This window comes from Panicum hallii, chromosome 5 (genome assembly GCF_002211085.1).
Source record: "Panicum hallii strain FIL2 chromosome 5, PHallii_v3.1, whole genome shotgun sequence".
Lineage (NCBI taxonomy): Eukaryota > Viridiplantae > Streptophyta > Magnoliopsida > Poales > Poaceae > Panicum > Panicum hallii.
Genome location: NC_038046.1, coordinates 52535764 through 52560876, shown reverse-complemented (window position 1 = coordinate 52560876; position 25113 = coordinate 52535764). Strand labels below are relative to the sequence as shown.

The 25113-nt window shown below is 50.9% G+C and overlaps 3 protein-coding genes and 1 pseudogene across 3 annotated transcripts; 2 read left to right on the top strand and 2 right to left on the bottom strand.

Moving 5' to 3' along the window:
* Positions 1–2897: 2897 nt before the first annotated feature.
* Positions 2898–3974, bottom strand: LOC112893616 (expansin-A9-like). Its single transcript, XM_025961040.1, has 2 exons — positions 3814–3974; positions 2898–3722 (listed from the first exon to the last, which is right to left on the bottom strand). The coding sequence occupies exons 1-2, from the start codon at positions 3941–3943 to the stop codon at positions 3100–3102; spliced, it is 753 nt and encodes a 250-aa protein (XP_025816825.1). The 5' UTR covers positions 3944–3974; the 3' UTR covers positions 2898–3099.
* A 1304-nt stretch (positions 3975–5278) lies between these two features.
* Positions 5279–7409, bottom strand: LOC112893617 (germin-like protein 5-1). Its single transcript, XM_025961041.1, has 2 exons — positions 7165–7409; positions 5279–6130 (listed from the first exon to the last, which is right to left on the bottom strand). The coding sequence occupies exons 1-2, from the start codon at positions 7301–7303 to the stop codon at positions 5589–5591; spliced, it is 681 nt and encodes a 226-aa protein (XP_025816826.1). The 5' UTR covers positions 7304–7409; the 3' UTR covers positions 5279–5588.
* Positions 7410–19284: 11875 nt separating this feature from the next.
* Positions 19285–19918, top strand: LOC112892768 (heavy metal-associated isoprenylated plant protein 2-like). The gene is made up of 3 exons (XM_025959883.1): positions 19285–19293; positions 19437–19512; positions 19623–19918. Exons 1-3 carry the CDS (start codon positions 19285–19287, stop codon positions 19916–19918), a joined length of 381 nt encoding a protein of 126 aa, XP_025815668.1.
* A 1645-nt stretch (positions 19919–21563) lies between these two features.
* Positions 21564–23758, top strand: LOC112895542 (annotated as a pseudogene).
* Positions 23759–25113: the final 1355 nt, after the last annotated feature.

Genomic DNA, 25113 nt, shown 5'->3' with positions numbered 1-25113 from the left:
GTTGGAGGGAGGAGTCCGAGGACTGACCGCGACGAGATAGGCTGAGATGTTAGCGTGGGAAGGAGGAAAAGTTGGAGTGCACCATGGAATCAAATGGCAGTGAGTCGAGGTTCTCTAGACGCCTGCCGGCTAGTTAGGTTGGGGGCTGCGAACGGGCCATCGAGCGCGATTCGAATTTTGATGTGGAGGAAACGAGAGGCGAGGAGGTGGCTATTCGCAGTCAAGTTTGTTTGTTACGTAAGCTAAGTCACTCACTTCTCACCCCGCCCCTCCGCGTCGCCCCCAGGCGACACGGGGGCGATTTTGCCTCGCCGCATGAGCCCCTCCCCTAGGTCGCCTCCGGCCGCCGCTGCCGCCGGCCAACCGGCCGGGTGGTGGCAGCAGTGGCCCGCTGGTGGGCCGAAGCCGGTCCAGTCCGCCCTCCTCCTTCCCTCCTCTTTCGCTTTCCCCTCACCTTCACAAGCCTTGACACCGCTGTTGTCTCTTGCCACCACTAGCCTCTGGCCGCCGCCGTCAAGGGCCTGCTAGGCGTCCCTTCGCCGGATCCGGGTCCCCACGGGCTGGATCTGGTCGAGGCGCCCCTCCTTCGGCTTTGTCGGCTGCCGATCGTGGCGTCACCACCGGCCGCCGCCGCGTGGGGCCTGTTGGGCGTCCCTTCGCCGGATCCGGGTCCCCCGGGGGCGGATTTGGTTGGGGTGCCCCTCCTTCGGCTTTGCCGCCTGCCGGTTGGCGGCGCAGGCGCCGCCGCCCATGCCATCGGCGCCTCGGTGCTGGGCCGGTCGCCCCCCGCACCGGTGTCCTCTCGCCTCCTGTTCGGGTGCGCGGTGCGGTGCGCCGCCGCCACCCTGGTTCTGCATCCCCTGTCCCCTCGCCCCCGGAGGGGGCATGCCTGGATGCGCCTCGGCTGCCATGCCCTAGCCCTATCGGGGGGCTTGGCCAGGGTGCCCTGCGGTGTGGTGCTGTGGCGGCGCTTTGGTGACACCCGACCGTTGCTTCGGCTCTAGGGAGAGAACGGAGTGTAGGTGAAAGCCTTAGGCCTGCTGACGGCGACACCCTCGGACACCGTTTACCTTCTTGAAGGCGTCATTCCTCCCCTTCTTCCCTCCCCTCCGGCGAGCTTTCCGGGTGAAAACCTTGACCACGTTGGTCGGATGACGAGGGCGCTAATGGCGTCGCTCCCTCCCCTTGAGGTGTCGTCTTGGAAGCTCTGCTGGATGTCGTGGCCGGGTCGTTGCTGGTATGTGGCCTCCCTGTTTCTTATCTGCTCCATCAAAATAAGCTCCACTCCACCAGCTCCACCTTTTAGCAGCTCCACTCTAATTTTTCTACGAAAACTTAGAGCTGATGTATGTGTTTGGGAGATTGTGGTGCTCCAGCTCCAGAAATATGAGAACTTGGTAGAAATAGTCTATTTTGCTCATGGTGGTTGGATGAAGGGTTGGTTTGTTTTTTTCTGCTACTGCAATACGCTACAGTAGCCGCACACTGTTCATTCCAAAAAACTAGCCCAGTAATGTTCCAATGTCATTGTTCAACCAAATAATGTTAAAGATTGCAATAATTATGATACAAAATCAATATTTTCATTACAAACTAATTCCAAGCGATAGAGAGTGATGTGGCCAACTTACCGTGAAAGGCATCCATAGTTGGGGCGTTGACCGCGGAAGTTGAACCATCGCGCGCCGCTTGTGGAACGGTATATTTGTTGTATCTTTCCGGTATTGTAGCAATAAAATTAGGATCATGATCAAATCGAGCAAAGTCTTCATCTTCACCTCCATGCTCACGAATGAAATTGTGAAGGATCATGGTAGCCACAACAATCATTTTTTGCTTGTACATGGGATATGTTAGAATCTTCCAAAGAGCAGGGGTCGGCGGCGGCGCGTTGGGGGAGGAGCAGGGGGTGGCGGCGGCGCTGGCTGGGGGGAGCAGGGGGCTGCGGGAGGGGGAGGGGGGGAGAGGCGACGGGATGAGGAAGGAGCAGGAGATCGATGGAACCGTTATGTTGTAACCAGTGGGTATGGTGGGTAATTACCTCGCAACTCCATGAGTTGGTACGAAACTAGTAATTTTGAAGCACCTCTTGAGGTACTCCACAAAAAATGTGGATCTGGCCCTCAACTCCATTTTTTTCTAGAGCTGGAGTTGGTGGAGTTGTACATATTGGATGGCAATTTTATAGAGTTGGTGGAGTGGAGCAATTTTTTATGGCGTGGAGTGCTCCTAGACATACCCATACTTCTAATACTTGAGCGCTAATAACTCAATTGGAATTTCTATCCATCCTCTAGGGTAAATATTCTGTGTTGTTTCTCACTCACTTTTCAAGGGTTTACCGGTGAACGTCAGCTGTCGGGGCTCCTGCTTCTTCCACCTTGCGCCGCTAGGTGGTGATGCATGCGCGGCTGTGTTGTCAGGTGCATTTCAGTTCCTGTTTCTGGGGGTGAGGGGCAGGATCTTCCGGACGAGGGTCAGGTGACGTAGTCACTGACTGGCGGGCCCAGGTACTGGACTGGCCCACATGTCGGCGACGACGTCACCGTAAAGTCGACGTCAGAGGAACTCGTTCCGATCTTCCCGCCGTCTGTTCAGTTCGCCGTCGCTCATCACCGAGACATTACCATAACACCTGAAGGCTGAACATAGAGGCACGAGCACTTGAAATAGACTTGTAATTCCTACGCTAGCTGACCAGGTAGATCGGACCGAAGGCCCCTCCCTTCCCACCCCGTTAGGTCACACGGGTGTCAAGGACGAAAGCCACGGCGTGTTGGCACGCATCGGCCGAACGGAATTCGATTGCCGGTCACCGTGGAATTTGTAGAAGAAGGTCGACATGGAAATTAAATTTTTGTTAAATGCACACTTAAAATATTTCAAAGTGCGCTTATTAAGAGGATGCGGTTTCTAATTTATCTTTTGCAAAGATCATATATGCACTATTTTTAAGGATTCTCTCCAAACCCCAACTCATGGGCTGATTTTCTTAACACGGCCCATTGAGTCGAGGCTTTCAAGCCTCCTTTGCAATCTTGGATCCGGTCCAACTAATTCACAAATAGCATGTGCGGCCACTATTCATCTCATCACTCTCTAGTAGAAGTTGGCCGAGGCCTGGTAGGTGCAGCCGAACTGCCAGTTCGCCGGCGCCACGTCGTACGCCACGACGGACCTGCCGTCGTCCGTCTGCACCTTGAACGACAGGCTCTGCCCGGTGACGTAGGCGCTGCTCTGCCAGTTCGCCCCCCAGTTGCGGCTCATCGGCAGCCAGTCCGTGGAGGAGCCCTTGATCCACGCCGCGGCCACCGCGCCGGCGCCGCCGACGTTGGTGACCAGCACGAGCTCGAAGTAGTCGTGACCGCTGATGCCGAACCTGACCCCGCCGGACCGCTGGCACGGAACCCGCCGGTAGTTCACGGGGACCACGCCGGCCTGGTACACGCCGATGGTCTCCCACGCCGGCTGCGACATGTCGAAGTGCTGCCGCGGCGAGTTGCACCACCCGCTGGGGTCGCCGTAGTTGGGCGGGCAGAAGTTGGTCGCCGTCACGGTCACCGACGGCGAACCCGGCTTGCAGTACTGCGTCCGCGACGCGTCGCAGGTGACCAGGAAGCACGCGCCGCAGGAGGCGCCGTCGCCGTAGAGCGCCGTGCTCAGCGCCGTCGTCTGCGTCCCGTACCCGGCGCTGTACAGGTTGCCGTACCCGCACGACCCGCCTGCGCAACGAGGACGCGCACGTCAATGCCACGAACGCGTGGGTCAGAGTTTCTTCAATTCAAAACGAAAATGGTCGCAGTAGAACGTTACCCATGGTGCCGGACGCGTCGCTCCCGCCGTAGAACGTCGCGGTGGCCGGCGTCCAGTACTGCTGCGCCACGGCGCCGTCGAGCCGGGCGGCGCACAGGCTCAGCAGCAAGAGCAGGATCGCCTTCTCCATCGTCCCTCAGGAAGACACTGCCTGCCTGGCAAGATCACTGATCACTTGCAAATTGCAATCCGTTGCGACTGCACAGGTCTTCTCTGCTACTACTACTTATAAGCCTGCAACTGCCGGCGAGCGAACGGTTGGCTGACGACGAGGTGACATGCACGCTGCATGTGGCCTCCCTGTTTCTTATCTGGTCAATCATGGGGTCACGGATCACGCTGATGCAGTAGTATACGTTGCTGCTGGTGGCTAATCATCCCTGAAGACAGGCAATGAACAATTAATTCAACCAAGGAATTATTTGTTTCGTTTGACACCAGGTGGTTGTTCTTCCTTGGAAGGGAGAGTTTCATCTCATGTGCTTACTTTGAAGCAGAACTCTGTCTCGTGCCCCCGTCGTTTTCGGGTGGCCGAATGGCCCTCAGTGAGATCAAGAAAGTATCTGAATCTGAACACGGTAAGCTTTGATGTTTGAGTAATTGATTCGTGTTTGTTTTGCCAATGATTCTTCGTTTCTTGCCATTGTTCATGCTTTCACTTCAACATTGTACAAGTATGTATTCCCTAAGTAAGAGTTCAGAAACGAAAAGATGCTCAGACACTTGTTTTTCTATATATTTACACCTTAAATTTCCGTTCAGTCATATAATTTATTTCCTTAGAAGATATGATTTTCGTTTGACCATCATGTTCCCAGCTGATTGGCAGAGTTTAATTTGACCTCGATCATTTGCTGGAGATAAGGATTTGCCATCGTTAATCGTGATCCTTCATGCTTAAGTTCAGACTAGATAATTCAGGCGCCACTCCCCCAGTGTTGCAGATAGGATACTACTAGTATACTGCGTACTCTAATCGGGAGACAACTAAATTACTAAACAATGCTTATCGATCATATGCGACATGATAAAATCAAGTACAGCGGTGACCAAATCATGCTAAGATGGTAGATTATAGAGGTAGTAGTTGTAGTAATATCATGTGGTTTATTACAAACAGAATCTCCCAAATGATTGGGCTAATAATATAGCCAACTTCTTTCTTTGCCCCCTTCTACAACTCAAATTTCTGTTCAACTGTATAATCTGTTTTGGGAAGGTTGCCATTATGAACCGTAAGTTAGCCAGATTATTTTGAGGCTTTGACCTCAATCATTTTCTGAAGATAAAGCATTGATTTGATCCTTCACGCTTCAGTTCAGGCTTCTGGGACTCGTTAATTCAGAGACAGGCCCCTCCCGGTGTCAGCAGATAAGATGCTCCACTCGGACAACAACCAAACCATGCAGATCATATGCAACGATGTCGAATCAAGCAGATCTGTGCTAGGATCGTCAGTAAACAATTAAAAAAAGTAAGTGCAATAGTAATATGAAATGGTTTACAAATGATTGAGCTAATAATATAAGATGAACAGAAAGTTCTCCATCAGGCCTGCAGCTTATTACAGAGAGGGACGCCTACAACCTCATTCTGCAGGTCACACTTAACCGACGATCATATCACACACAAACCCAACGACGCGTGCGATTGCATGGCACGCTCAATCACAAAGCAAACGAAGCAGCAGCAGCAGAATAATCCAACCAACCAATGCATATCAATCCCATCATCAACGGCTGATGGTCAGACCAAAACTAGTTTCTTCTGGGTCCTCAGCTCTTCTTGGGCGCGAACTTGGCCTTGATCTTGTCCACCTCCTCGGCTTCGATCTGGAACGCTTTGGCGAGCACCTCGTCGGGCACCTCGGGGGATGCCCCGAAAAGCGTCATGGCGATGGACTGCGTCCCGGGGAGCTGGCTGTTGAAGGCCGAGATGACGGCGGCGGGCTCGTCGCCGGCGTTCCTCTGGAAGTGCACGAGCCCGCGCGGGAACGCGAAGACGTCGCCCTGGGAGATGGTCCTGGCGACGAGCTTGTTGGCGGTGGTGAGGAAGCCCACGTCGAGGGTGCCGTAGAGGACGAAGACGAGCTCGGTGGCGCGTGGGTGCGTGTGCGGCGGGTTGAGCCCGCCGGGGGCGTAGTCGATGCGGGAGAGCGAGACGCCCAGGGTGTTGAGCCCCGGGACCTTCTCGACGTTGGCGCCCGTGACCACGGAGCCCATGGTGTTGTTGGTCGCGCCCGGCTTGGCCAGCACGCTGGAGAAAAAGTCATCGGCGGTGGCGTTCGCCTTGCACGGGAACCCGTTCACCTTCACCTCTGCACAAAGGCAAACGCAAACGCGGGCGTATCAGAGCCTCGCCGTGGCGTGGCGCGTCGCAGGTCGCAGCCGCGTGTGGAGGTCGTGATCGGGTCACATTCATTCAGTGTTGTGCAAGATGCCGGCCGGGTGAGCAGCAGCGGCAGAAATGGGCACATGGTATGTGGACGGAGCGAGGACCCATGCCATCGGCCATCGCCGTTGAGTCTTCAGTGGTAGATCAAGACACCCGGACGACGCTCTGGCAGACGCGGCCACACAGGCTCTGGTTCCTGACATGATATGATAATGGGTGGCGGCACGTGGAAACATCTGCTACTTGTGTGGCCTTACGCAAGAACCAGCTTGCTCGTGTAGGGTTGTGTGTGCCATCTAGTCTAGTAAAAAAAATGATCTGCAGGTGGCGGATCAATCCACTTGAAAGATGATGAATTTTTTAACTGAAAGGTGTTTCAAAAAAGAAGGTGTCACCACAAAAGCAGCGAATCTCGTAAAAACAAGATTGGAGCTTTATGTTCTTTTATTTCAGAAAACGATGTTGGAACCGAGAATCCATTGCTCTCTAGTCTCTACCCTCCCTGGACCGTTGGTGCTGAATTTCTCGCGCTAACCACCACCCAAGACGTGGATTCTATCCTACGCCAAAGCATCACAAAGGCGCGTACCCGTAGGCACTCGGTCGTTCGCCTTCAATGCGGAGCTGAGCAAACCCTGGCATCAATTTTGGGGTCTGAAAGAAAAAAATGCACCCATGCATTCAGCAAGCTCTGAACTTCATGCTGATGGCACGAACACCACGGGTATCTGTTCGATTCTCCATTTGGGTGGATTGTGATTCCATGCCTACCCTTCATTCTACAATGGTGTAGCACGCGCAAGGGGAAATAATTGAGTTGCTAGCTCTCATGCCTGTGTCTCTGCCCCTGAAAATCTGCACCGGGTATGGTCGCTGTGCACTAAACAGCTACGCGAACAAGTCTAAGTGTCGCGCAGAGATGTAGCGGCAAGGTGCTGGGCGAGGCCTGGAGCTTACCGGAGTTGAGGTCGGCGACGCAGAGGTCCTGGAGGTAGTCCGGGTCGCCGGCGAGCGCCAACGGCGCGGCGGCGAGGACTGCAAGCGCCACGGCGACCGCCGCTCCAAGAAACAGGGGCGAGCAAGAAGGCCGGGCCATGGTCGTGCACTCGTGCGCCGCTCGGAGCTCGCTCGCTCACGGAGTGACGGACTGTGGCCGGTCACCGCGGTTGGTTTCGTGGCCTGATGCTGCCGGGCAGGCGGAGCGGAGGTGGGCGGCTTTATAGCGGGCCGGGGGAGGCTGGGAGGGACTGAACTGCGGGAGTGAGACGGGGAGAAAAGATTCAGGGGATGTTTGGAACGTAGGAAAATCAAAGGAATTTCGTGGGAATTCAATCCAGAGGAAAGGAAAGTAAGATAGGTGTTTGGAATACAGGAAACCATCGTTCCTATCCTGAGGAAAGGAAACAATGTATGTGTATTTCACGGGAAAGAAATCCTTTGGTCCAAGCCAAGGGAATGAAACTCGCGCGCTCTCTCTCGGTCTGTCTCTCACACGAGCTCTCTGGTCCTCTCTCCCTCCCGCCATGGTTCCCCAGCCCTAGACAAGAAATTGGCGCGAATCCACCTAAAGATGGCGAATCAGCGGCCAAGTACCGCATGTGCTCAACGGAATCGCCCTCCTCTCCCTGGTCCCCTTCCATCCACGCTGGATTCGAGTGGTCAATCTGGAAGGGATGAAGAGATTTCTTCACAAGGAACAGGTAACAGATTAGATCCATGTTCTTATTCCCCTGCTCCATATCTTCAAGAAGAGGCCGGCCGGGTGAGACACAGGGTGGAATGGGAGGAGCGGTAGGAGGACTGGAGGAGAGATACGTGGCGCGCGCTGCCGATGGGGGCAACTTCGTCTCGAACGCGCGGCGTCGGCACCAGCCGGAGTCGGAGCTGCGGTCGCCATCATCGGCCTCGCTGAGACGGCGTACCGCGACGGCAGGGCCGTGACTCTTCCCCACGAGCAGCTCCTCCAGCTCCATCCCGAAGCCCCCGCGGCTCTTCCCCACGACGTAGGCTGATGAAGTCGTGGAACACCTCCCCGCCACTGTGCCGCTCCTCGCTGCCAGGGAGTGTCACCGGCCGGCCACCGCTTTACTATTCTTTGTACAGTTTATCTCTTTCAGAAGCTTTACTATTCTTTGTATGCTTTTAGTTCAGATACGTGTTTATCTTATTGGGCTATTATATGTTTCTGGTCAGGCACAAAAAATAAATCTGGTAGAGCAAACTGGAATCATCAAAGGATTGTTTATCTTATTGGGGTATTAAAAGATCATGATGTGCCTAGATACCGAACAAACAATGCATGGAGCAAGGAGGCATGGAAGAGTATTACAGCTCAGTTCAATACAAACTTTTCAACAGAGTTCACTGTATCTCAAGTAAAACAAAAGGAGCAGGATATGAAAAAGGAGTACCGAGTTGTAAAAGATTTGTCCGCAGAAAGTGGTTTTGGCTGGGATTCTGATAGGATGATGGTTACAGCACCAGATGACGTTTGGAAAACACTAGATTCACGTAGAAACAAAGAATCCCTTCTTCGGTGGCGAGACAAGTCATTTCCGTACTATGACGACCTGTTTGCTCTCTATGATGGTAAGTTGCAGTTTGTGAGTTTAAATCAGTTTTATTGACTGCACGCATTACTACTTGTATATATAATGGTTCATATCATTTATGCAGGAAGATATGCTGAAGGAAGAAACTGCCGTGGAATGGATCATTATGCAAACAGGGAAAAACAATCTGTAGGAGTAGCAGGAGCATCTACACCATCATTTGAGGTCCCTAACGTGCAATTCCATTCACCAGCACCTAGTATACGTGCTCCATGTGCATCATCATTGAATTTTGAATTTGAAGAAGGGGGAAGCAGGGATGAAACCAATTGGTTTGGTGCTGATGCATTTAGTCAATTCTCAGACCAAGTAAATAACTCAACATTTCTTGAGTCATTAGAAGGACCACAAGAACTACATCCTGCTGATCTTACATCTAGCTTAGACCATTGTCCAGAAACACCATGCATGAATTCCAGGCCATCTAGTTCTACTCCACAAGTACCAGATAAAAGGCGAGCAAAAAAGCAAAAAACCAACAGTACTAGTTCTGTCAATGATTTCCATGAGAGGTACCTAAGGCTAAAGAAAGAAGAGATTGATCGATTTACAGCTATTGAGGAGAAGAAAATGGAAGATCCATACAGCATCAAAAATTGTGTTTCAGCACTTGAGGGGATGGCTGAAGAACTCCTTATGGAAGAAATGATTAAAGCAGCAGACATTTTCAAAGATAACCCACCAGCCAGGGAAGTGTTTCTCTCATTTAGTACTGATCAGTTTCGACTGGGTTGGTTACGCAAACAACTTTAGTGACTATAACAAAGTTTAGACTAGCTTTTGCAACTAGGCAGGTACACGGCATGTTTATTTTGTGATATGCTGCTGTAGTACTAACTATTACAGCAATGGGTAGCTTGACTTTTGTAGAGTACTGACACAACAGTGCTCATAGTAGCAGAACTGATAATTAGTATGGTACAAATTTCAGAACTATCTCTACCTTTGACTTGATCGTCTTGTAATGTAATCTTCCCACATCCTCTTAGCTATGTCATCTCGCATGTCATTTCCTGCTTGGCGCACATTGTTGAACATCGGCACATCACTATTATAATGATCATCTCCTTGTGGTACTTGCATCATGTTCTGTTCATTGATATCTGTAGTGGCTTCTTGGGGCAGTGACAAATCCCCATTGTGTAACCGTATAAAATTGTGAGTTACACAACAAGCTACAGCAATGTCAACTTGTGTACTAATGTCATATAATGTGGCTGCTTTCAATATGGGATACCTTGTTTTTAGTATGCCAATAATTCTCTCTACATGATTTCTTAGCTGAGCATGTCGGAGGTTGAACAATTCCTTATAGTTCTGTGGTTTTTGTGCTGCTCTTCCCTGTTCTTGTAAATGATATCTTGTTCCGCGATACGGAGCGAGGAATTCTGGGGTGTTAGCATAACCTGCATCTACTAGATAAAATTTACCAGGTGGCACATTAAATCCATGGTTGAGTGCATCTTGGAGAACTCTTGCATCAGAGGCTGACCCCTCCCATCCAGCATGCACATGAACAAATTTTAGATCAAAGTCACAGGCCACCATGACGTTTTGTGAAAGCCCTTGTTTTCTGTTTCTATATGGCTCTTGTTGTCCAAATGGAATGGTCACAGGGATGTGAGTGCCATCTATTGCGCCAATGCAGTTCTGCACATATTATTCTAGAATTAGTATCATACTTAATTCAGAGTTTGTATTGCTATTGCAGTAAAAAAAATTACCTCAAAGTATGGAGAAAATTTTGGTTGTCTTAATATACGATGTGGATGTAGAGAAGGTGGACGTATATAGTTGCATGTCAATTGTGTTAGAGCATACAATACTGCTCCAAAGTGACGGCTAATTGTCTCTCCACTGTGCTGAAATTGATCTTGCAATGTTCGATTGCTAGCATTCTTTGACACTGCATATAGAAATATGCCTAGCTGTTCTTCTACCGATACATACCTTGAATCGGCAAGAAGATTACTTTCACGCATTCTTCTGGCTAATGCTTGAAATATCTCTCTCTCCATGTGGAATCTGTTTCTACACAAGATTTCATGGCCAGTCAGAGTTTCATGCACAAATGTGGCACCATCCCTACATGAAGTATGCACTGCTTGTTTTTGTGATGCTTGAGAAGAACTATCTTCTTGTAATGTGGGCCAAATGCAGAAGATGAACTCATCATCATTTTTGGATCTACGATGGTAGTTTGAATCCATGGGAAAAATTGTATTTGGTGTGCTGTCGGTGGGTGTGAGTGGCTGATGGCCTATATGATGGTGCATGTCGCATGAAGTGTGTCAATTATATAGGAAGAGGTGAGTGCAACGGCTAGTGCGGCAAGTGTACGCAGAACTGACATGCAACGGCTAGTGTACAAGCTAGCTTTTCCTTGACATGCAACGTTCATATGTGCAACGGCTAGCTTTTCCTTGATGTGCAACGGCTAGTGTATAAGTTCAAATATTATTAAACGTTTCCTGCAATCCAAACACCAAAAAATCTTGTTTCCTCTGTTTTCAATTCCTGTGGTTTCTTCACTTTCTCAATTCCTATGTTTTCTCTATTCCTGTACTTTTTCCTATTCCTGTGTTTTTCGTTCCTGTGTTCCAAACAGGGCCTCAGAGGCTGGAACTGGAAGCGGAGCCTGCGCGCCCGGCGTCAATGCGTGCTGCGTTGCAAGTACTTTCAGCTCAAGCAAAGCGACAATGGATGGAGGTGATGTGTGCGCCTCAGGCGGTTGGTGGTTCGTCACCAGGGCCCCCGGGGCACGCAGACCGGGTCGATCTCGATCTATGATAAGAAGTGACGGTGCAGCTCAGAGCGGTCGATCATCCATCGGTTTGTTCGTGGATTCACCGCCGTAACTACTACGAACTGCCTGTGAGAAGGCAAGCAGCAGCAAGAATTTCTCAGCTCATCGGGCAGCCGCGTGCAGGTCACAGTGGTAGGAACTAGGAAGTTGCTGCGTGATCACGGGATCGGAGCCGGGAGGCGAGAACCGAGAAGAAGACAGCGACGGCGGACCTTGCCGCTTGCTGCTCCGTCGATTCACGGCGATTGCAAGTTGTCGTAAACGTCAGGCATCAGAAATTCAGAATAGGGCCTTGTTTAGATACCTTCAAAATTCCAACTTTTTACACTCTTTCTCCATCACATCAATTTTGGGACACATAATGGAGCAGTAAATGTATGTAAAAAAATAACTAATTGCACAGTTTAATTGTACGTTACGAGACGAATTTTTTAAGCCTAGTTAGTCCATAATTAGATAAAATTTGTTAAATACAAACAAAAATGCTACAGTACCAAAAAAGTACCAAAAGTTATAAAAACTTGGAATCTAAACGGGGTCTAGGCTGAGAGCCTGTAACGCGGCTGTTGGGGCCTATTATAACAAACAAACTTTTTTGGAAAAGGCCCGTGGTCGATCCTGTGATGAAACGGACGTGTTCCTGTCTTGCTGAAAGGAAAGGCCCGGTTTTCTATCTTGAACTGGCGTGCAAGCACCCGTGCTGCACAAATTAAAGCTAAGAGAGGGTGATGGCTCTGGAGTCTGGACTGTCCCTGTTCTTACACTAAATCTTCTTTCTTCAGAAAAAAAAAATGCAGTGAGGATCTCAAAGCAATCTTAAGTTTTGTTTGACTGCCGGTATAAGAATTGGATACTAGCACAGTGCATGGATCATCAGCTCACACATACGTCAGCGTTTCTGCACCCTGTTGCTCAGCTTCATTTCATGACTAAATCCTCATCAGTAGCTGCTTGTACAAGGACGACACAAGATCTGCTCTCAGAGAAGACGGAAAAAAGTAACAGAAATACTGGTCACTGTGCATGCATGTCCTGACGCTGCCACGTACATCGCCGTCCTCTAGTTTCCACTTCACTTCACTTCAGTGGTTGGAGGAGGAGGACTGTCCATAGAACAGTTAGCTGGGAAGTCACTCGTCACTGATCTGCTTTATGGCTGTGCACAGCAAAGCTTTACGCTCCTACTAGAAAATGCTGAAGCATTGAGGACTAAGGAAAGGCGAGACAGGGACTCTACAAGAAAGACCGGCGGGCTCTATCAAACTGCACAAGAAAATGAGCCACAAAATCGTGGTTTTAATTTGTTTGTCATTTCGTCCTCGTTTCCGCAGAATATGCTGGCATCTGATTCAGAAAAGTGAGCGAGTGAGATCACAGGGCTGCTGGGTCAGGACTTAACAGGGAAAACGAAAGTGCAATGATCCTAGTGGAAAGGAACCGTCGATGAGACTGATGAGATGGGACAGCAAGATAACCCACCACCTACTTCCAAAGAAATCTCTCTCCCTCAACTACTACCTCCGATTGATCCGGGCATGTTTCCTGAATAAATGCAGGACCATCAAATAGTTAGAGCCAAGAGCATCATGGATCAGGCCATGGCCCAAGGCCCGTTACGACTTACGACTCTTGCACCCAATGGCTTGACCCGGAGGGGACCGGCCCACCCAGAAGATAAGTGGGCTTACCAAAATTGGGTAGGATACACACGCATCTTTGACAAGTCTTAACTAGTTCGTTGCTTCTTTTTTAAGAAAAGAAGAAGCATCCTTTCATAGAAGAAGAAGAAGAAGAGACAAGAGACATGGAAGAAAAAGAATAAATCAAGTGGTGCTAGTCTTCATCGTGAAACTTGTGTATTATGCAAGCACGCACAGTCCTTTTTCTCGTACAATTTAAATTCCTCGCAAAAAATAAGAATTTAATTTCGCAGCACTCTAATGACAAGCTAGTATAAGAACTTCCCTGTACCATATACAATTAATAAGCACGTTGGATTGGTTTGACGAGTACAGTATCTGCTCGTGCACATCGTCCCAACTACATCTCATATTCTTTCGCTGTAGCGACGTGCACTCATCGGGAGCTTCTAATGCAAATTGTTAGCAGCTGACATAACGGCCGTCCGCAAGACCCGCTCGCCTCCGCGTCATGCCCGCGCTCGCCACGCCTGCGTCGCTCGCGCTCACCATGAATGGCGCCTCGCGCTCCGCCTGCAATCCCGGCCGCAGTTGCAGCTCGGCTCTGTATATAAGCAATACTCTGGTGATCAATGATTCGTGCGGTCGATCCAACTCTCGTTCTCCTTCTCTCGGATTCTCACCTCTTTCATGGTATCAGTGACTGGACGATCACACCTGTTCGCGTCCTTCCGCTGCCATGGCTTCCTCGCCATCCCACTCTGATTCCTCCGTCTCCACCACCGGCGCCGTCGCCCTGCCCTCTGCCCTGCCCTCTGCTCCGGCCTCAGTGGTCCAGCAAGTGAACATCCGCTCCCACGTGCCTGTAGTTCTCGATCTCAATCAATCGAACTACAGCCAGTGGAGGTGCTTCCTCAACTCCGTCCTCGGCAAATTCAGCCTCGGGCCGCATGTCTTCTCGCCGCCGCCGACTGCCGACCGCGACGCCGAGTGGCTCCAGAATGAGCACAGCGTCGTCAACTGGCTCTACACAACGATCAACAAAAGCGTGACATCGTCTACAAGCCACACTCCTCCACCTACTCCATCTGGAACGACATCGAGGGCCTCTTCCGCGACAACCAGCTGCAGCGCGCCGTCTACCTCGAAGCCGAGTTCCGCACCCTGCAGCAAGGCGACTTGACCGTCACCGACTACACCGCCCGCCTGAAGACCCTCGCCGACAGACTTCGTGATCTCGGACAACCCGTCTCTGAACCCAGCCAGGTGCTCAACCTCCTTCACGGATTGCACCCTAAGTACCGCGACATCAAGCCTGTCATCACCTCCAAATTTCCTCCGCACACCTGCATGAGCGCTCGCTCATATCTCCTGTTGGAGGAACTCTGCGACAAGCACGACTCGGCGGCGGAGGCCGGCCAGGCGTACAACGCTGGCCACAACTCTTTCCCAAGCACCGGCACCATCGAGAACTCCGGCGGATCCGGCTCCTACCGCAACAAGCCGCGCCACAAGAAGCGCGGCTCCAGCTCCACCTCGGGCAGCAGCGGATCCGGATCGCGTGGAGGCAACGGCAAGACCGGCCAGACCGGCGGCGGCCAGCAGCAACAGGGTCCTCCCTCTGGTCAACCATGGGCCGCTAGCTACAACCCATGGACCGGACTTGTGCAAGCCTGGCCCATGCCCTTCCATGCGCCGGGAGCCGGCGTGCTGGGCCCGCGACTTCCATTCCAGCCGCAGTAGGCCATGACAGCCCAGCACCTGCCCAACAGCTCCGGCCTGCTACCTCCAGCGCCTCCAACCTGGGACCAGAATGCCTTCTTCAACGCGCTCTCTACCGCCGGCGCTCAGAACCAAGCTCCGCCAAGCTCCTCTGAATGGTACTTGGACACCGGTGCCTCCACGCACATGTCCAATAGCTCCGGTAATCTCCACACCCCCGTCCCAGCTCATCCCTCCACCTCTATCCCTGTTGGAAACGGTGCCAGGCTGGCTGTCTCTCACTCAGCCTCCACCTCCATTCCTACAAATTCCTCTCCCCTTCTCTTGAATAATGTTCTTGTTTCTAATTACCTTGTCAAGAATTTGGTCTCTGTTCGTAAGCTTACTTGAGATAATAATGTATCCATTAAATTTGATCCTCATGGCTTCTCTGTAAAGGATATTCCAACCCGCAAGATGACGCTTCGATGTGAAAGCACAGGCGACCTCTACTCCCTGCGCTTGCCTCCGCAGCTCGCTCTGAGTGCGTCCTCGGAGGTGGACCTCTGGCACTTGCGGTTTGGACATCCAAGGCATCATATTTTATCTCAGTTAGCTTTTGATTTCCACTGTAATAAGACACCGACATACCTGCCAATCATGCAGATTAGGCAAACATGTTAGGTTGCCGTTTACCTCCTCCACCACTGTTACTTTTCTTCCCTTCGAGATAATACATGCCGATGTTTGGACATCACCTGTGTTGAGCCTCTCCGGTTACAAATACTATCTCGTTCTTCGGGACGATTACACCCACTATGTATGGACGTTCCCCATGCAACAGAAATCCGATGTCCTCCTGATCCTCCGTGATTTTCACACTTACATTGGCACCCAGTTCGGGCTTCGTCTACTTGCTTTGCAGACAGATAACGGGCGTGAGTTCGACTCCACGGCGCTACGCTTGTTCCTGGCCAGCCACGGCTTTGCGTTCAGGCTGTCGTGCCCGTACGCCTCCCAGCAAAACGGGAAGGCCGAGCGGATACTGCGCACCGTCAACGACTTGCTGCGCACGATGCTCCTCCACAGCGGTGCCCCAGCTTCCTTCTGGGCCGAAGCACTGGCAACCGCAACCTACGTCATCAACCGGCGCCCATGTTGAGCCACCGGCACAAACATCCCATTTGAGCTGTTGTTTGGCGTCGCGCCCGACTACAGCACACTGCGCGTCTTCGGTGCCCTCTCCTTCCCCAACCTCTCGTCCACAACGACGCACAAGCTTTGCCCGCACTCCACCGCATGTGTCTTTCTCGGCTACCCGCCTGACCACCGCGGCTACAGATGCTACAACCTCGCCACAAAATGCGTCATCACATCCCGCCACGTGGTCTTTGACGAACACCAGTACCCGTTCTGTACTCCCCCGCCGGCGACACCTCCCCTAGCAGCAATCACGCCGTCACCAGTAGACGACGCAATGCCAGCAACCTGTGTCATTCCACCCCAACCGCGCCATCCGCGACATCGTGACCGTGCACCGCTGACGCCACACGAAGCTGCACCGCCGACCAGTGCCCACGACGTCGCGCCCTCCGGCGCCAACGATGCCACGTCGTCGGCAACGCCGCCACCGCCACGAACTCCTCCGCCCACACTGCAGACGTCTCCCCCACCCAAGGTTCGTCAACACCATATGGTCATGCGTGCACGAGCTGGAATTTCCAAGCCGAACCCAAAGTACGCGATGACGGTTACCACACCCACCATCTATCTGGTACCGACGTCGGTGCGCACCGCCTTAAAGGACCCTCACTGGCTCGCCGCCATGCAAGACGAACACAACGCTCTGCTCTGCAACCGGACCTGGATGCTGGTCGATCGTCCTCTGGGCGCACGGGTCATCTCCGGCAAATGGGTGTTCAAGCACAAGCTGAACACCGACGGCTCCCTCGAGCGATACAAGGCCCGATGGGTCATCAGAGGCTTCAATCAACGCCCCAGCGTCGATTTCGGCGAAACGTTCACTCCCGTTGTCAAACCGGCGACAATACGCACAGTGCTCACGATCATCGCCTCCAGACAGTGGCCGGCACATCAGCTGGACGTCTCCAACGCCTTCCTCCATGGCAACTTGAACGAGCGCGTCTACTGCCAACGGCCCACCGGCTTCACCGACCCTCAACGTCCCGACACCATATGCCTGCTGTCGCGCTCGCTCTACGGCCTCCGGCAAGCCCTGCGCGCATGGTTCACCAAGTTCTCCGAGTTCATAACATCCATCGGCTTCTCTCAATCCCGCTTGGACTCATCCCTGTTTGTGCTCCACTCCTCCACAGGCACAGCGTACCTCCTTCTGTATGTGGACGACATGGTTCTGTCGGCGTCATCCACAGGCCTCCTAGAACATATCGTGGCAAAGCTCAAGTCGGCCTTCGCCGTCAAGGACATGGGCAACCTCAAAGATATTTCCTCAGCATCGACGTCGGCGCACCGCGAATGGCTTCTACCTCTCCCAGGCCAACTATGTCGATGACCTCCTCGAGCGTGCTGGAATGTCGAACTGCAAGCCAGTCGCCACAGCCGACACAAGGCCCAAGACCTCAACGACTGACGGCAAGCTGATCGCCGACGCTAGCTTCTACCGCAGCATGGCTGGCGCACTACAATACCTTTTTTCACCGTCACACGACCCGACATCGCCTTCGCCGTTCAACAGACCTGCCTCCACATGCATTCACAACGGACGTCCACCTCGCCATGCTCAAACGCATCCTCCGCTACGTCAAGGGCACACCTACTCTCGGCATCGCCTCCGCGCCACTCCGTCTCCAGAGCTGACCGCGTACTCAGACGCGGACTAGGTGGGGTGCCCAGACACCAGACGCTCGACGTCGGGCTTTTGCGTGTTCTACGGCGACGCATTGATCTTCTGGTCATCCAAGAGACAAACAATGGTTTCCCGGTCTAGCGCCGAGGCCGAGTATTGAGGTGTTGCGAACGCCGTCGCAGAGTGCTCCTGGCTCCGACATCTCCTCGGCGAACTCCACTGCAGCGTCTCCAAGGCCACGATCGTTTTCTGTGACAACGTATCGACGGTCTACATGACTCGGAATCCAATCCACCACAAGCGCACGAAGCACATCGAACTTGACATACACTTCGTCTGAGAAAAGGTGGGCATAGGCGAGGTCCGCGTTGTCCAAGTGCCAAGCGCACGCCAGCTCACGGACGTGTCCACCAAGGGTCTGCCAACGGCCCTCTTCTCCGACTTCCGGAACAATCTCTGCGTCGACGTTGCCAACGCCGAGATTGAGGGGGGGTGTTAGCAGCTGACACAACGGCCGTCCGCGAGACCCGCTCGCCTCCGCGTCACGCTCACGTCGCTCGCACTCACCACGAACGTCGTTGCCCGCTCCGCACGACGCCTCGCGCTCTGCCTGCAATCCCGGCTGCAGTTGCAGCTCGGCTCTGTATATAAGTATATAAGCAACGCTCTGGTGATCAATGATTCATGCGGTCGATCCAACTCTCTTTCTCCTTCTCCTCTCGGATTCTCACCTCTTTCACAAATGACCACAGAGCACAAGTCATCCATCGATCACAACTGCAGACGGCTTCCAATGCGATCGTTGGGAGCTTCATTTAGCTCTCAGCGTCAAGAACACCGCATATTCTATCTTGTGGTGTATATCTTCCTGTCTTAGTTGCAGACATTTTATTTCTAGGTCAACTGATTTCTTTTTCTCCACTAGCAACTACATCTTTTTTTGCAAGACCAAGTGCATGCATACCACGGCAGGCTTCCCCTTTTCCTGAAAACAAGCGGATGCAACTCACTGAGAAACTCGATGATTTTGCCGTTATATCACGCAGAAAGTTAAAAAAAAAGAAACAAACGGAAGAACAATTATCTTAGAGCAGGCTGAATATGCTTGTTTGGACAAAAGAAAAATGAGGACTTGGTATACCAATTCTGTCAATGCATAATGCATCGCCTCTGCATCCCATACGAACATGCCTACTTGCAGAACTGAACAATCCCAGCTTAGCAGTACTGAAAGTCTGCCCCTAAGATTGGCAAAACAGTACGACCGCGTCCTTTCAACCATTATTCCACATTTCCACGTTCTAGCATTATTGGAAGTAGTACATGGTAGGCTCATCATGTCCTTGTGTCCACAAGGATTACTGTTAATCATGCGACCAATTCCTTGCTCTTGTTGTTGGCTCCCCGCTCTCTGTATAAAACGGCCAAGAATTGAGAGTGTTGGGCGAGCATTTCTCTCGTCACCGGTCACCCAGGGGGTTCAGGTCGAGTATGTCTAAGGTTAGTCATGCATTTGTATTTTGCTTGACTGTATATATGCTAACCATTTTCAGGCCTAATAAGTACTATAGTTACCATCATGTATTCATGTCCCGGATCCTTCTTGATCTGCCGTCGGCAATTCGATCGCCATGTATCTGCAGAAGACAGTGATCAGAGCTGATCTCGTCGGCAGCGGCTGCAAGATGGCCATCCTGTCGACCGTCGCCAAGCTAGAAGGTACTACTCCGGAACCGGCGTGAACAGCAGTGAACTTTACAAAGGGCCCGCTTGCCGGTCACTACGACTAACTGCCCGTGCCATCCCCGTGTTCTCCGGCCTCCTCCCAGGGATCAAGTCCATGGACATCGATGCCGAGAACTGCACGCTGACGGTGGTCGGGGCGGTGGACCCGGTGGCCATCGTGCTGGAGCTCAAGAAGGCGTGCCTGGCGGCGGCGATCGTCAGCGTCGAGGACGACAAGCCGCCGGCGCCGGAGGAGCCGGAGAAGGAAGACGACCCATGCTGCCGCTGCGGAGAGGCATGCGTGCAGGCCTGCGAGGAGGGGTGCGTGCGTGGCGGATGCTACTGCTGCTACTACACAGCATTCAGGCCCGCGCCGCATGGCTCTGGATGGTACTGGTAGCCTGGCATGGTACGATGAGATCAGGCCGGTCGGAGGAGAAAGAATGAAGCACCATCCAGTAGCCAGCTCTGGATGGAAATTGATCTGATCTACGTGTGATAATTTGATTGTATACCGTACGAGGCCAGTTTTCTTTTCTTCGTGTCGTCTCGCGTGACTCGTCGTATGGAAGGAATACACGTGGACGTTTGAGTTGCGCCATGCATCCACTTGTTGTAGCCCGGCCCCAAAGATGTGGCGGCGTCAGGCTTTTTAACCTTCACTGTTAAGCACCTGGTGATTGGATCACTTTCAGCACACGCCAACAGTCGTCGATCGAACGCTAGAAAGGAAAAAAAACAAGGACAGATGCAAACACATAACCTTCGTCGATTCGTGCGAGAGATCGAGTTCACTACTTGGTTTCGTTCCCGTGTAACTTTCCAACCATTTGCGCCTACAGATACCTGGTTAACTCCACCTAATCGATCCGTGTGCTAGCTCACTGTCTGCAGGTACAAGATGATGGAACAAGAATGACAGACCTCGCAGCCTATATGTACCGGCTCGATCCTTTGTCACGGGCCGTAAATTAAACGCAGCCTGTTTCAGCCGAGACCGACACCGCGGGTGCAGGAAACCGGCGTGGCACTACCGACCGAATGCGATCCTGCATCGTATGCAAGATCAGCCGAAAATGGCGCAGAAAATTTTGATACAATAATCTCTCGTTTGCGGCCCAACTTCTATGTGTGTTCAACTTTTAGAATATCTCACTATATTATTGAAAGATATTTATTAAAAAACTGCTGGAGATGCCATCCCGAACCATCCCCACCGAGCAGCTCCCCGCTCCTCTCTCTCTCTCTGTGTCTTTTGTGTGTGTTCATGCGGCAGGAAAGGTGATTTCGGTTGATTTGATTTGCTCTCTCCCTCAAGCAATCGCTCTCTCCCTCAAGCAAGGTATGGTTCCGAAATTCCTCATTGTGGATGTGGACTGCTATTACTACTCGTAGATCTAGGACTCAAATAAACGTGTTTAAATTGGTACCTCTGACTGCTTGTGCGTTTCTTTTTCTTTTTTTTTTGGTTTGCGAAGCCTGAACTAGTTCATATCAACCTTGTTGGCTTCAGCCTCAGTTAATTCAATATGGCTTATCCGTCTCGTTTCATGCTGATTAGTTGATAGTTACATACTTTCATGCGCATGTTGTAATCATCGTTGTGACTGGTGAGTTTGGAGAGGATTTTTTTTTTGCTGGGACATGCATTCTCCTATCTATCTGTTGCAGTAAAATACAAATTTCTCTAAAACGAACGGAAGTGGCTCAAATTGTTTTCGCTTTCGTTTCCGTATTTTTTTACCAATTTCGTTTTCGTTTAGCCCCCAAAAAAGGTAAATTCCTCGAAAACATTTGTTCCCGTTTTCACCCTTACTCGTGTTGTGCATTGTTTTTTTCTCTCCTTTTAGTTGATGCCTCTCTCCATCTCTCGTGCACTCGCAGAATCTAAGCGAATAAGTGCCAGCTTGCTAGGTATTTTTCGTTCAAGTCAGTTTTGGATAGGTTGATCTCGGCACTAAGTTGTTCCTGGTTCACACTTTCCTTGACATATTTTAATCTCAAATTGTCGGCTGATCTCGTTTGTGTTTTGTGTCAGCAGCATAATGGGTGCCGGTGGCAGGATGACGGAGAAGGAGCGGGAGAAGCAGGATCTGCTCAGCCGTGCCACAGGTGGCGGGGCAATGCAGCACTCACCGGTGGCGTTCACGCTGGGTCAGATCAAGAAGGCCATCCTGCCGCACTGCTTCCAGCGCTCGATCATCAAGTCCTTCTCCTACGTGGTCCACGACCTCGGAATCGCCACGGCGCTCCTGTACTTCGCGCTGGTCATCGTCCCGGCGCTCCCTAGCCCGCTCCACCTCGCCGCCTGGCCTCTCTACTGGATCGCGCAAGGCTGCGTGGTCACCGCGTGTGGGTCATCGCGCACGAGTGCGGCCACCATGCCTTCTCGGACTACTCGCTCCTCGACGACGACGTCGGCTTGGTGCTGCACTCGTCGCTGATGGTGCCCTACTTCTCGTCGAAGTGCAGCCACCGGCGCCACCACTCCAACACCGGCTCTCTGGACCGCGACGAGGCGTTCGTGCCGAGGAAGAAGGAGGCGCTGCCGTGGTACGCCCCGTACGTGTACGGCAACCCCGTCGGCCGGCTGCTGCACATCACCGTGCAGCTCACCCTCGGGTGGCCACTGTACCTGACCACCAACGCGTCGGGGCGCCCGTACCCGTGCTTCGCCTGCCACTACGACCCCTACGGCCCAATCTACAATGACCGGGAGCGCGTCCAGATCTTCGTCTCGGACGCCGGCGTCATGGCCGTGTCGTTCGGGCTGTACAAGCTGGCGGCGACGTTCGGGTTCTGGTGGGTGGTGCGCGTCTACGGTGTGCCGCTGCTGATCGTGAACGCGTGGCTGGTGCTCATCACCTACCTGCAGCACACCCACCCGGCGCTCCCCCACTACGACTCGAGCGAGTGGGACTGGATGCGCGGGCACTGTCCACCATGGACTGCGACTACGGCATCCTCAGCCGCGTGTTCCATAACATCACGGACGCGCACGTCGCGCACCACCTCTTCTCCACCATGCCACACTACCACGCCATGGAGGCCACCAAGGCGATCAAACCCATCCTCGGTGAGTACTACCAGTCCGACCCCACGCCTGTGGCCAAGGCGACCTGGCGCGAGGTCAGGGAGTGCATCTACGTCGAGCCCGAGGACCGCGAGGGCGTCTTCTGGTACAATCACAAGTTCTAGCCGATTGCGGAGCTGAGGTGATCGCTATGGTAATTGTGTCTGCTTGTAGTATGACTGTATGATCATTCAACAAGTCCTTGCTATCCTATTCCTAATAAATTTATGCATATTGTGCATCTGCATTCTGTGAATAAAGTACATGCATGCCAATTTAGCTTTCATAGGATTTGTGGACACTGCTGATGGGCTTCAGGACATATGTTAAAGTAACATCTTGTGTGCTTGTATTGCTAGTAGAGCAGTCTGTCTGCACATGGCTTGACCACCTAATGGTGTTTCCTGCTTTGTTCTGCTTTGGAACTGGCTGAAACATATGGATGTTTCTTTTATTTGGCTCAGGACTTCTTTTTGTTTGGGTCATTAAATATAAAGCCTGATGCTCAAGTTCTGATCTCAGTGGGTCGTGACAAGGGATGTATATGCTAATGAATCAATATGTACAGTAGAGAACATCTCTCATTAATTAAAATACTTCTTAGGAAGGTAAGTGCCACTGCTAATATTGTGTCTGCTGTTTGCACTGCCAATGCATATCATAAACATTTACTTGTTCTTGATCGTCTTATAAACTTTGTGGCTACTATTCTAGTAGTGATGACTACTGCTTGATTACTAATTTGATTATCTGAAGGGCTCTGTACACTGTAGAGAGACCCTTATTTGTTCTTTTACTAGTAGATCACGTTACACGGAAGTCATAATTTACAGTGCAGTACAAACTGCACAATCACAGAGCTGCATTTTTTTTAGATAGAGATGCTCCCAATCCCATCGAAACCTGTTGACCTGGGCTTGGGATTGCCCTTATCTTTGCTGGCGCAGGAGCTGGTGGTGGTCCCCATCCATTGTGAGAATTGCTTGGAGGGATACCCCAGCCATCGGTGTTGGGACTGGATGCATTTGGTTGAACATTGGGCACTCCCTCTGCAATAGCTGATTGAATGGACTAATGGAGGCATTGATAGACAGTGCTAATTCGACATCATCCTCCTTGCTGGGTGCAGATAGTTCTGAAGGTGCTACAGATGAGTTTGCATGTACTAGGTTTGGCATTGGGAAATCTGCTGGTGGTACTGGAACCGTGTTGAAAACCTAAAAAGAAGGTGATGTTTAGGCTTTAGATTATATTATTGTTTTCTGTATAATGCTAATAATTTAAATCCAGCAACTTCTGGTCCATTGAAACTCTAGGTCACTACTTCACATCATCACTGTTGTAGTTGTTGAGATATCTATATAAGCTAAAACTGTTTAAATGAATTTAGTTATGAAAATATATGAAAGAATATTGTTCAGATGCATTAAGGACATACCACGAGTGTTTTTCGAGAAAAAAAAAGGACATACCACGAGTAATCAAGAAAAATATCCTAGTTACCTGTGCCATGCCACAAGATGCATTACAAAACCTTTAAAACTGCTGTTTGTCACCTTCATAGGCCGTTTCTGTAAAGATCATCTCACTTGATTTTCTATTGATTTTAGAAAAGGAACGGTCACCTATTTCTTTCAGATGTACTTGACAGAAATCAATCTATGTTCGTAAAAGGGGCTAGATGATTGTCATGAGTAAGACAAGATATTGCAAAATATCAAAAGTAATATGGAGCACCCAGATCGCGCTGCATAAAAAAAAACTTTGCACAGCAATTAAAACAAATGGGTAACACACTGCTATTCTTTCAGGATAGCAGACTGAAGAACTACAGTGAGCAGATGGTTTCATACAACTAAGGAAATTTGTTCAAGTTGGCTGCAGCCTTGTTATTGGTGATAATGTTGTAAAATTTCTTCTAGCATAAAGTTGAATATTACCAACAGATAAGGGAGGTAGATAAGAAGACAAAAAAGATATTCAAGTCGTGAGATCCTGGCAGCATGATTTATGGCCCCTGATACAGATTCATAAAAGTAATTTGCTTGAAGTATTTTGATCCCAACGGAACACAGTAATAAAATATATTTTACGTTGTTCAGTACAATTTGTTGCTTATCATTATTTTCACATTTCATGTTTCTTTCTTCTTAAAATACCGAATAGTCTAGTAAATGAACAGATTGTGCCGTTTGATCTTCTGTGGGCAGAAGAATATGCAGGCAGACTTCATGACACATCATGTCTCCTAATCCAAACTCTAACTGGAATGTAATGAGTTGCAACATCTAACCTTCAGAAACACAAGACACTTCCCTTTTTAAAAAGGGAGTAAAATACTGTTATTCACCTAAAGACACACCACAATGTAAATCATATTGACAAGAGTGGCCAACCTAATCAAGCATTTAAACATGCTAAATATGTCAATTAAAAACTAAAACAGGGTACATATTCCCTTGTGAAAAATGGTAGTGGAAGGGTCAGCCAGATTAAGCTCTGGTTCCTCAATTTGAGATTTC

What these genes read in the sequence shown, in the direction of transcription:
- LOC112893617 (XM_025961041.1), bottom strand. Translation starts at nt 7,303, where the DNA reads ATGGCCCGGCCTTCTTGCTCGCCCCTGTTTCTTGGAGCGGCGGTCGCC. An exon ending in CGTCGCCGACCTCAACTCCG is followed by an intron (nt 6,131 to 7,164) that starts GTAAGCTCCAGG and finishes GCCTTTGTGCAG; the next exon opens with AGGTGAAGGTGAACGGGTTC.
- LOC112893616 (XM_025961040.1), bottom strand. Translation starts at nt 3,943, where the DNA reads ATGGAGAAGGCGATCCTGCTCTTGCTGCTGAGCCTGTGCGCCGCCCGG. An exon ending in CGACGCGTCCGGCACCATGG is followed by an intron (nt 3,723 to 3,813) that starts GTAACGTTCTAC and finishes CTCGTTGCGCAG; the next exon opens with GCGGGTCGTGCGGGTACGGC.
- LOC112892768 (XM_025959883.1), top strand. An exon ending in GACCGTCGCCAAGCTAGAAG is followed by an intron (nt 19,513 to 19,622) that starts GTACTACTCCGG and finishes GCCTCCTCCCAG; the next exon opens with GGATCAAGTCCATGGACATC.